Below are 12,761 nucleotides of genomic sequence, written 5' to 3'. Positions count from 1 at the left end.
GAGGAGTTGGAAGAACTGGGAGTCTATAAAATAACATGCACACAAAATGAATGATGTAGAGAAAAATGATAGAAACTTTGATTCTCCCCTTCTCATAACAGAAGAACATGTGGACATTTAACTTAATTGGAGGATAAAGGAAATGTTTTAACCACACAGTAGACAGATTGGCAGTAAATTCCACAAAGAACTTATCCATATAAATATACAGTCCTCTATTGTTCTAATAAAAATATCTGAGTTATAATAGTCAACATTTAAAAGTTTTGGAAGGGATACAAAGAAACCTTCATGCTTCATGGCCAGTCATTATTATGGATTAGAATGAGACTTCCCTGAGGGACAGATTATCCCACATCTGTCTACTGCAGGTTCTCTTTCACTTTCCTATGCAGGATTTGGTGCTGGCTACTGTCACAAATAAGATACTGGACTCTGTGGACCTGGGTCTAATACCTATGTTCCTGTGATTGGAAGTGATAACTGGCTGTTGTGGATGCTTCTCTTCTCTCCTATATTCCACTTATGTAACACTTAACTCTGGGCAGGGCTGCTGCAAGAGACTGTGAAGCTGGCTCCACAGCTTCTAGAATTGTGCTTCACCTTCCCCAGAGCTGACCACAGTACAGGTGAGTTAAAGGCTGCACTGTGATTAGATTTGGGAACAGAGGAGCAGCAGGATGGAGGAGGGAGAAAATCACTCCTTTCTGCCTTCCATTGGGTCCTAGCTACATGGTTCTACCAATTTTGCTTCAACCCTTGGGATTTGATTCAGTGAGCATCCCAGGTGACCAAGTTGCACTCTATGGGCTGCAAGTTGCGCTTTATGGGCAGAGAAGCACTAGTATACAGCATCGGATTTAAACTAAATATATTATGCTATTTAAAATGTTTTTTCCCTTAAACATTAAGGGTATGTCTACACCGCAATTAAAAACCTATGGCTGACTCTGGCTCACAGGGCTCAGGCTGAGGAGCTATTCAAGTGCAGTGTAGACGTTCCGGCTCTAGGACCCTGCGAGGTGGGAGGGTCCTAGATCTTGGACTACAGCCCAAGCTCAAATGTCTGCACTGCAATCAAACAGCCCTGCAGCCTGAGCCCTGCAAGTCCAAGTCAGCAGGCAAAGGCTATCTGCGAATGCTTAATTGCAGTGTAAATATACCCTGAGTGAACAGATCATGAAAGGCACCAGATTAACAGTGCCAAGGACTATGAAAACTTCCTCAAACAGCTCCACAAATAAACACCACTCCTGGCCTAGAGAAACCTCTCGTAGGGATAAGCTTGATGTTTAGTCTCAATTCTGATTCAATTCTTAGTCTCTCTCAGACTACAACAAAAGGTGTCAGAGTGTGACTAGCAACAAACACAGAAATATGCCAGTCCCATTGCTAGCTCGTAGTTTTCAATTTTAACTGATTTTACATTTAATTTGCTACTTTAAGGAGGAAAAATGGGATTAAGACAATATCAATAGAACCAATTAACTGGAAAGCTAGATTCAAATAGAAGCAAAAATACAAATTAATTCACAGAAGTTTAATTTGATCATATACAACTCTTTAAAGAGATTATAAATTCAGAATTGATATATACCTGCTGGTCTGAATCTGTCTTTAGTACGGATTGATCTGTAATGAGCACTGCTCTGGAGATCTGCCTGCAATTAAATAAAGCAATTATGGTACTTCACAAAAGAGAAAACATAGCTATTTGGATTCTGGCCTTCTGAAAATAATTTAGTTATAATATTACCACTGTGGCAAATTATTTTTGTTACTTAAATATAAGCTATCATGATTACACATCGTTAATTACATATTTCATGTTACGAAGTAGGCCCACTTCTACAACCTCAATTAATGCATTATAGTCATTACCAAAATAAAAGCACTAATGTGAGTAAAAGGCTGCAAGACCAGGGCTTCAGCTTCTATTAAATGAATAAAAATGTTTTGTAACCAGAATAATAATATAGAACTCTACATTTCAGAGATTCTATAACATTCTGGTTACAAAATAAATAGCATTTTGAGGCAATTTTATATTTTTATGCACAAGCACCTATATTACTGACACATTTCATATCCATTCAGTGGGAAAAATGAAATGATTGAGTAATAAAACATTTTTAATTTTAGAAACATGCAACTCATCAAGAATCACATGGCCTCGATGAATCATATTCAATGCCTAAAAACTGTATATTTGAGACATTTCAATTTATTGCCCTTTCTGCAGCATCTGGGTCAAGCTTCCTGGCTCTTGTGCTACTTGGTCAGGCTGGTCAGCAACAAAAGCCATGGTACATAAAGCAAAAATGGTACAAGAATAATGTTACTTTTAAACACTACACCAGGAGCACCAAAAGGTTCCACAAAACAATGTTCTGACAGAATTTTTTTTGCGGGGGAGGGAGGGAAATGATGCAACAATCATTACCAGCAAAGCTACAGTTCTCCTACTGGCCGCCAGCATCATATGAAGATGCGAGCTAAACAAGAAAAATCTCAAAAGGAAAAACAGCAACTGCATCTACAACGTATTTAGGGCAAAAAAATACCTAAAAAAGGAAGTAACAACACACACTGACGTTTTTAAGTTTGTAGAGAAAACTATTGGTGTTTGGATTGGAAGAGTGACCCCAGGTGGGCACTACTGCCTCAAGCTATGTTGTCAATCACTTTTTCAATTTGAAAAGCAAGTTTTCCCGCTATGAACAAACACGTGTCTGTACACAAATACAGAGATAGACATCACTGCACAGGATAGATGGTGCTCGGGAATGAGGTATTTAATATTTATTTTCAGACTCAAAGCATGCCCCCATTCCTTATTTACTGTACACCATCCAAATGCTGCATGAAACAAAGGACAATTATTTTTCTCATCTCCTTTCCTATAGTACTAAGTACTGTAATATGTGAGCCTAACGCACATATCTTCATACCTGTATGAGATTGGGAGAGGTTTCACAAATGGAAAACTGATCCATAGGGAAATTAAAGCCAGAATTTGCAAAAAATCTCCACTAATTTGGGGTATGTCAAAAATTATGTGCCCAATTTGAGATACATATGGCCTGATTTTCCAGAGTTCTTGGCAGGGCTGGTCAAAAACTGTCAAATAAATATCTCCCCTCCAGAAAACAGGGTTCAGTCTACATTGTAATTTTGCCCAGGGAAATACAGTTTTTTGACAGAATTTTCCATTGGGAAAATTGAAACAAAAAGTGAAGCATGATGGCAGCTTGACCACAAGGAGAGACGACAGCACATATTGTGAGATATAGTTTGGCCAGGGAACAAGACCCACAAAGGAGAATGGGGGCATCAGAGACCTGGAACTACAATTCCCATGAAACATCATGACAGCTCAGCTGGACATAGAGACAAAACTCAAACAAACAAACCTCAAACAAACCTGAGATGAAAACAAATGTCAAAATATTGGTATTTCCTGAACAACAGAATTTTTTTTTATCAAGTCTCGTACTTAGCATTTTTATAGCAATTTATATGTTCAAAGCATTCTAGCAAAGACTCCAGCCTAAAGAATGGTGCACTGGGCTGGGAAGCAGGAGATCATGAACTCAAGTCTTAATTCCCCTACTGATTGGTGTCAATAATTCGATATTGTACCTGATACATTTTGCCTGTACCCCATCTGGAACGGATTGAATACACAAAGGCAGTATACGTGCAAGGCTAAGAGAACTATTTTTTTTTGGGGGGGGGGGGGGGGAGCGGAGGTCTGACAAGAAGCCAGTAATGAACTCTGATCAGCAACATGGAAAAAAGTGATGATGTTCAACACTCATCCAAATCTGAACAACAGGCACCTCTCTAAACCAATTAATATCCCCCTGACAAATACTAAATTCCTGCTGCATGAACAGAAATGTTAAGAGTTCTTCAATTAAAACCCTTCAGAAAAAAAAATGTATAATGAAAATACGAGGGGAGCTAAATATAGGGTGCATAGTGTCCTCTATAACATGCACACATAAGAGAAAAAAAACAACACAGGATTAGGCTATATTACCATGAGGCTGACCTCTGCATCAAGTTGTGAAGTTTCATTTGCAATGTATTTTATATATTGGAGGTTTTAAAAAATAGCACTTACTATGCTTCTTGCTCACTAATTACCTGTAGCACACATTTGTGCATGTTTTCTCTGAAAGGTAACTGTCTTCCACCACAAAATAGTTAGCACTTATTCTTTGCCCAAAATGATCGATGAGTGCTTTACATCTGTAAAAGAAGCATGACACAATAGGAAGAGATTAATTTCATAATATAATTTTTATAAGTAATTCGTTAGGCTCATGAAGTTGAACATTATTTGAGGAATTCAACTGAGTTTCCAACAATTAGTAATAAATGCTATGTATTTTACCTACAAATAGCTAGAAATGACTCCTTAACACAAATCTGATAATTTATAACAAGACCTTCCAAGAAAAGAGAAAACATGTTCTGTAGTGCATGCAATTCTTTGTTCTAAATTATACCGAAAATAGTATTAGAGCATTAGATAATGATTTCACAAACAAAAATCATGTATTACATCCACATTGCTAACCCTCTTCATGACAACTGCAGACAGTGACAACTGAAAAAGTGAAACTTAGAATGATTTCCTATAAGGAACTTCCAGTTCCTACTCCTACCGCGAGTCCAAATCTGTATCACCACGGTATGTTTTCCATTGGTACCCTTTATCAAAGCAAAGACAAGGTTACTGTAGTAATAAAGCTTTAATGACAAGTTAGAAAGAAAGTTATTTTGACTGTTGTAAGGGAGTAGTCTTGAGAAATGTGGGCTTATAACATAAACTGAGTGATCCAAGTGATCTTTTCTGGCCCTACTGTCTATGATTCTACCAAGCATTTGTGATTTAACTCTTTAGTTGTATCATAGAATCATAGAATATCAGGGTTGGAAGGGACCCCTGAAGGTCATCTAGTCCAACCCCCTGCTCGAAGCAGGACCAATTCCCAGTTAAATCATCCCAGCCAGGGCTTTGTCAAGCCTGACCTTAAAAACTTCCAAGGAAGGAGATTCCACCACCTCCCTAGGCAACGCATTCCAGTGTTTCACCACCCTCTTAGTGAAAAAGTTTTTCCTAATATCCAATCTAAACCTCCCCCACTGCAACTTGAGGCCATTACTCCTCGTTCTGTCATCTGCTACCATTGAGAACAGTCTAGAGCCATCCTCTTTGGAACCCCCTTTCAGGTAGTTGAAAGCAGCTATCAAATCCCCCCTCATTCTTCTCTTCTGCAGGCTAAACAATCCCAGCTCCCTCAGCCTCTCCTCATAAGTCATGTGTTCTAGACCCCTAATCATTTTTGTTGCCCTTCGCTGGACTCTCTCCAATTTATCCACATCCTTCTTGTAGTGTGGGGCCCAAAACTGGACACAGTACTCCAGATGAGGCCTCAACAATGTCGAATAGAGGGGGACGATCACGTCCCTCGATCTGCTCGCTATGCCCCTACTTATACATCCCAAAATGCCATTGGCCTTCTTGGCAACAAGGGCACACTGCTGACTCATATCCAGCTTCTCGTCCACTGTCACCCCTAGGTCCTTTTCCGCAGAACTGCTGCCTAGCCATTCGGTCCCTAGTCTGTAGCGGTGCATTGGATTCTTCCGTCCTATCGATTGTGTTGTTCTAAAAAAGGGGTGGGCAAACTACGACCCGTGGGCCGGATCCAGCCCGTCAGGGCTTTGGATCCGGCCCGCAGAATTGCCACTCCTGTGGCGCCGCGGGCCCTGCGCCACTCCCGGAAGCAGCCGGCACCACGTCCCTGTGGCCTCAGGGACATGGTGCCGGCCGCTTCTGGGAGCGGCGTGGGGCCAGGGTGGGTAGGTGGGCGGGCAGGCATGCAGGGAGCCTGCCTGAGCCCCGCTGCGCACTGCTGCCACCCCAGAGCCGCTCAAGGTAAACGGCACCAGGATACGTGGAGCTAAACGCTGCAGTAACAAGCAGGCTGGGTCTACACTGTGGTGTGTACATGCAGCAGTGAAAGGTTCTTGTGGGGGGAAGCAGCAGAATACTACGCTGCTAAAAATAGCAGTATAGACGTGAGAGGCACTGCTGGGGCACGTAAGGTATACTCCCTAAGGTTTGGCATGCCTTTAATCATCTAAGCACTGCCTTGTCGTTTACACTGCTATTTATAGCTATGCTACAGGAGCGTGCAGTGTATCTACTCTGCACAGCACCTGAAGTGCGAAGTGCCTGCCACCCAGAAAAAGATGGAAAGAATTAAGCGGTATGACAATTCAGACTGTCCCTTACTATGAACATGTTCATAGCCTAGCACTATAAGTTTTGATCTTGACTGTGGCGTGTAAATACCACTATAATATAAAAATAATGAAAAATTAAATAATAATTTACAACTAAGACCTGGGATCTCTTGGAAGGCACAACACAGATTCAGCCTCTACGAAATATGCTCTAACTACCTTTTTGCAAAATACTTCCATACTAGTTATTTTCTAGGAAATGTCATTGGTGTTACTCTTCACTCATTTACTAAGTAAAAAAAGCTGCTATCTATATAAAAAAATTGTTGGTACTATTGTCTGGCAATATCTGAGGCTATAATAATCCTTCATATCTATTTGTAAAGTATAATGCAACAAAGTCATGTTTCTTTATTTATCAAGGCTGATGATGGAGTCCAAAACCCAAAATATGTAACAAGAATACTAGCGCAGAAAGCTAAAATGGTGGGGAATATGCACTGAAGTTTAGCTATTTTATTGAGATGATATACAAGCAGAGAAAAAGGATCTGGCGCTTATGTACCCATAACTGGAGGTTTTTTGAGATGTGTCGTCGCTATCCGTGTTCCACACATGGGTACACATGCACTGCAAATGCGCCACAGCTCTCCTCATGTTCCAAACTGAGCGCATACAGGTTGGTGCAGGCCACTGCCTCTTCAGTTCCCACTCTTACTGCGAGTCCAAACAATCCATGGCAGAGGGGATGGAGGGTGGGTGGAGGCATACAGATAGAGACCACGTATTGAAGAACCTCTGTTTAGAAGTAAGTAACCTCCATTTCTTCTTCAAGTGATGGTCCCTATGTATATTCCACGTTGGGGAGACTAAAAAACAGTGGTCAAACTGATGGTGAGTGCGAGAAAGCGGAAGCGACAGCTGACTGCAGTAATGCAGTCCCCACAGCTGTATACGCAGTAGACAACTGGACCCAAGCATAATGTCTTGTGAAGATATGCAAGGATCTCCAGGTAGCTGCTCTACTTACCTCTACTAAGGGTATGTCTCTCAGAGAAGCAGCACAGCCTGTTTGTGCTCTTCTGGAATGAGCCCTAATGCCCCTTGAGGGGGGATGTGATCTAGCTAGTAAAGAATAATAGAACCAGAAATTTATTTTGAAACTTGACCCTTTGATCTCTCTGCTATGGAAACACGTGGTTTAGGTATCTTTCTAATGCCTCTTGTTCTTTGTAGATAAAAGGCAAAAGCCCTTTGGACAGCCAGAAAATGCAGGCTCCTCTCTTCATCTGAGGCATGCGGTTTAGGAAAAAATTCTAGTAAGTTGCCCACCCCTGCACTATACTATAAAACCAGGAAAACAAACTATATACAATATATTTACAGAAATTATGCAATAGAAAGGAGCTGAGGGTACCAAAGATTCTAACTCAGACCATGCAGCGGTAAGAAGGAACTGGAGAGGTGTTCTCCTGCATCACCCTTGATGCCCTTGGTTCAGAGCACAAAGAAAGCTATGGTGCATGTATGGGTCAACGGACACTGCCTGTAAAAAAAATTCTGAACTTAAGCTCATGCATATCCAAGTGTGGAATACACATAAGTACCATCACTTGAAGAATAAAAACAAAATAGTTACACTTAGCAACTAAAGATTAAAACATTGTTAGAAACAAATTAAACATGTTTCCTAAGGGCAATAGTTAAAACTTGCCACTACTGACCAGCTGACATGCTTTGAAGCCATGTTTGTTTATATTTTCTCAAAGCTGAGAAGTTGAACGTACTGGACAAGACCAAAATTTCAGAGGATACCCTTCTTAATGATTGCTGTTATTAGCTCAACTTCAAGTAGGATACGCATTCTACAGTTTCTTCCTTTGGGCTTTTTTTTTTTTTTTAAATGTCAAAAGATCTTTAAGGTTTAACCCTGGATTCTCAAAAGGATTTTTAAGGCTCTTTATAATGTCAGATCATTTTCTGTACAAAAACATTAAACACTATTTCACTGAACTTTTTGGCTGATGTGCAAAACATCTCCCACTCAGCAGAGTGAAGCCTTTTTGAATTGGCTACCCAAATAAGTGACAACTCAGCTGCCTCAATGGAGCGCACTCCAGAATGTATTACTCATCTACCGATAAAATATCTGATTATAAATTAAGCATAAACAACATTTTCTATAACATTAGTTATTAGTCAGCTTTCATACAGTAAACAAACCTAAAAATCCCACAAAAGATGAAATCCTGGCCCTATTTAAATAGATGATAGTCTTGGCACTGTCTTCCGTGAGACCAGGATTTCTCCCCAACTTTCTATGGAAAGTCGGTGCTTGAAATGAGAGAAAGAAGAAAAACACAGACAGAACAGACTCATGACTTAGTCGGAATGGTAGCAAGAACTTAATAGTGACAAGGGTATAAAAGAGTTGTAAAATCTAACAATATTAATTTCATAATGGACAATGTACGATTTGCATACCACCCATCTAACATTCTAACTCTGTTTACATTCAACAGCTTCAGTGCACATCATAGTCCATTTAATTTAAAAATATTAAAATTAAATATTATTTAAAATAAATGTTTCATGTTTAAACTTGATAAGAAAAATATTAAATACCATATACATATAATGTAAATCCTTCTGCTCAAAGTGAATTTCACTTGTTACTTTAATTTTTTTAAATGTGAGCTGAACTAATTTCACTCTAAAGCACTCATTTAAATATGGCTAACAAACAAGCAAGTCAAACTGGCATAGTGCATATCTACCTATAACCTTTTGTATTGTTTATGAAACAAGTTCCCCCCATTCCCCCTAAATGTTCTGGAGGGGGAAAGGTTGATTAAATGTCATGTTGCATCACTCAAAGCCAGCAAAAGCAACTATATAGGCTTTTTATTTTCCTGTTAAGTGTTGTTTTCTCTCCTTTGCTCAGGAATAGTTATCAAGTCATAGGTCTGATAAGGTTTTAAACAGAAAAAAAAGATAGTGCTTCTTTTAATATCAGTTTCCACTTCACTTCAAAGAATGATGAGAAGATTTCTTTCCAGTGCTGCTACCAAATAAGGAAAACACTTGTGCACTGACATTATCAGGTCTCTGTCATCTGATATGTGTTGGGACAATGAATCATACAGAACCCTCCATTGACCTTCTTTCAATGTGTCTAGATAAAAGGATGAAAATTAGAATCCATCTCCTTGCAGTGCCATGAGTTATAAATGTACTTTATAGGGCTCATTATCCAAACTAATGGACTAAGGACGACATCCTTGAAATGGACTTACCAGCACTGACAAAGCCACTATGCAATATTTCAGGAAAAATATGTAAATTACTATGTGTTTGCTATATCTTTTTATTATAGAAATATAAATTTACATTTGTCACATCTTTTCAGATTTTGGGGCCAGAATTATTTTAGTAGAAACACATTTAAAGTAGGCTCAACGTAAAGTGTTAGCGATTATTTTTAATGTAACCATACTTGATATAAATTAAAATACCTTAAATCTTATCAAATTAAGCTAAATGAGCAATCTCTACTAAGCATACAGGAATTAAAAGCAAAAAAGACAATAAAAGGATAATAGTAATGAAATTCAATTTGCATTTCCCTTAGGGCAAAAAGCATGATCCTCTTTCAGTTGCTAACACACAACACCAGAGTTGTCAAGTTTATAGTATATAGCAACATGGTAACTTTTTACTAAATTAAACCTTTTTTAAAATTGGTGATTTACATTAGGTTGCTTGTTTATGTAACCTTTTCAGCTTCTTTCCTTCCTTTCTTTGTTTATGTTTAATTGAAGCAGATTTATTTATACAACACCTGTTCAAACAAAGATACATAGCTACAGTGAAAAACCTTTTAGTTGCATTATTCAAGTCTTGGAACAACTACATCTAAAAGATTCCAGCTTTCTATAACCTCTTCTTTGCATATTATTATAATGGTTCATATACGACAAACTACATGTAAAGGGCTATATTTAACAATTACATTCAAGAAAGCCATTCAATTATTGATATGATGGTATGATATATATTGATATATAAGATATGGACAATAATCTAGTGAAGATGGAATTTCATTGGGTACTGTGGAAGGGAGTATTGATCCGTATCTGCCCTGCTCTGGTAAGATGTTAGATGTGCTTCAGAGAAGGTGGGTAGTGGCCTGAGAACTTGTTTTAGTGATAGAGAAGCTCCTCGTGTGTATCCTTAAACCACTGTGACAAACAGGACAAACTTTTATTACAAACTTTGAGCTGTTGGCCATGTCAGATGATAGCCAACCAGCAAATAAAATCACTTTATTAAACTTCAAGGACAAGTCCATTTTATTCCTTGTTCTTTGAGTGGCCACTTTGCTGGTGAACTTGCACTAATTTGTAGGGGAGGTATACAACTTCTCTTGATCAGCTTGTGGCCATTACAAAATCTGCCACACATAAATCTAGTGCCTGACTATATTAGAATAAGCCACAGAGTACATTAACAGAAAATAGCTGGAAAACGAAGCTATGATGTCAATGAGCTTTAAAAATTCATTTAAAAAAAACGGTGTCTTCCCTAAATTGTAGAAGAATCATAACAGAGAGGTCAAATATGCACCCTGCTGGTTGGATCTAGCCTCTCTGATGTATTTATGAGCCCTATGGGAAATATAATATTAATCAAATGATAGTTTAAGTTCTGTACAATCTGAATAAATTTCTACTACTCAGGGATGTGGATAAAGCGTATGTAACCAATACACTGTCTTCCTGAGCCTGCATGTAGCATGAAACTATGGATGAGAGGTGTAAACTCTTCTGCCCCCTATTACCAACACTGGAACACTGACAGAAAGCCCAGTGATGAAACATCAATATCGACATTAACTATTCCACAGCAGATCATTTAAGTGACTAGAACAGGAAAGAGGTGAAAATGAAGCCATGGAAAAATGGGAAGTAGAGCTTCTGCACAGAAGGAAAGGCACAGTGAAGAAAAGAGGAGGCACAAAGGAAGGAAGAAAAGAAAGGGCCAAAACAGTGGTGTTTCTAAAGGAAGAATGTTTTCTCACTGAGCAATATTAAATGTGACAAGAAGTTACTGAAAAGATTATTATATCATCTAAAAGTTTAGTTCCTACATAAAGGCCATATTACACCCTTGATCTCTGTACTAGCTTCCTTAGTGCATCAGTAGGAGATCCGTAGTCCAAATTTATAAAACTAGCCCTCAGATCAAAATTAAATAGACTTTGGCTCTCTGCACCTAATTAGTTGGATGCCACAGCATTAGAGGAAGAAGGGTTTGGATAGTGTGCCTACAGAAGACAAAAAGAGAGGAAAATATGTAAGTGATTCTTGGACTGGATTTGTAGTTGTACTATTTAGATAGGGAACAAACAAAAATGAAGAGGAAATAATGCTGGCATGGGAATTTACATAGACAATATGGAGTATATTGATTAGTGGCTGTCTATTTGCAGCTATGACTCAGTGGAGGATATTCCCTGTGCCCTGACACCAAAAACAGTGAAGAAAAAAATTCAGGAGCTACAGGAACTAAGACCTGGCTGAAAATTAAGAGACTGTTTCTTATGTGATATACAAATTAACATGTAGACAGTTGCTTTGGCTCACACATTGAAGGTGAAGCACTTCTGGATGTGTGCCTCAAGTGTTAGACTATACTCATTTGGATGAATACAAAGGTGTTTGTATGCTAGTACAGATGTGATCCAAAGGCAATTATTTGAAAATGAAAATACCCGTGAACTACCTGGGTATGCTTGGAATGATAGTAGACGAGAAATGCTGGTACAATACACACCGTATGTTTATATTCAGTGATACTGAAGCCCTAAACTGAACTACTAATAGCAGTGATAGGTAGCTCAAAGTGGAAGACACGTGTAACTCAAATCAAAAGAACAAAAATGCCAAATGTGAAAGTTTAACAAGGAAAAGGGAAATTTCTTGAGGGAGATTCAGAAAGAGGTCCTAGCTTTGAGAGTGGCATTCTTGTTATAGTACAATGGCTCTGTCATAAAGAAAGGCTTTGCACCATTTCCTTTAGATGGTCAGGTTCTGGATTCACCTAACTGTCCCTGGAAATTTGTTCCATAGCTGTATTCTGCCAACCGAGAAAGCTTTGTCCCCGTCTTTTACACTGTCTCAGTCATTCATAGATTGAAATTTAGGTTTTATTTTTAATATAGCCTGGACTTGGTCAACTGATGGCTTTGAAAATTAGGATGAAGACCTTAAAACTGGCATTGGAAGCAGCCTGGTAGCCAGAAAAGGGACTGGAACACGGGCTTAATGTGTTCATGATGGCCCAAACCATGGAAGATACAGGTAGCAGAATTTTGGAAGCTGGACTTTATGCAATATTTTCATATAAAGGTTCAGATAACACACTAATTAGATAACTGTTCAAAGGTGAACTATTTCAGGAAAAAGGAGTCTGGTAAGACAGTCAGTGAAAATAGG

At 38.8% G+C, this 12,761-nt stretch overlaps 1 protein-coding gene across 1 annotated transcript in view; it reads right to left on the bottom strand.

Moving 5' to 3' along the window:
• CHM (CHM Rab escort protein) overlaps nt 1–12,761 on the bottom strand; it is a 134,525-nt gene that overhangs the window by 24,729 nt on the left and 97,035 nt on the right. The window contains exons 10-11 of the mRNA XM_077826582.1: nt 4,153–4,257; nt 1,598–1,661 (exon numbers count right to left, since the gene is read on the bottom strand). Coding sequence (XP_077682708.1) covers nt 1,598–1,661; nt 4,153–4,257 — 169 coding nt within the window. The remainder of the gene's footprint in view (nt 1–1,597; nt 1,662–4,152; nt 4,258–12,761) is intronic.

The sequence above is a fragment of the Eretmochelys imbricata genome, chromosome 9 (genome assembly GCF_965152235.1).
Source record: "Eretmochelys imbricata isolate rEreImb1 chromosome 9, rEreImb1.hap1, whole genome shotgun sequence".
Lineage (NCBI taxonomy): Eukaryota > Metazoa > Chordata > Testudines > Cheloniidae > Eretmochelys > Eretmochelys imbricata.
This window is presented reverse-complemented; position numbering and strand designations above follow the sequence as displayed.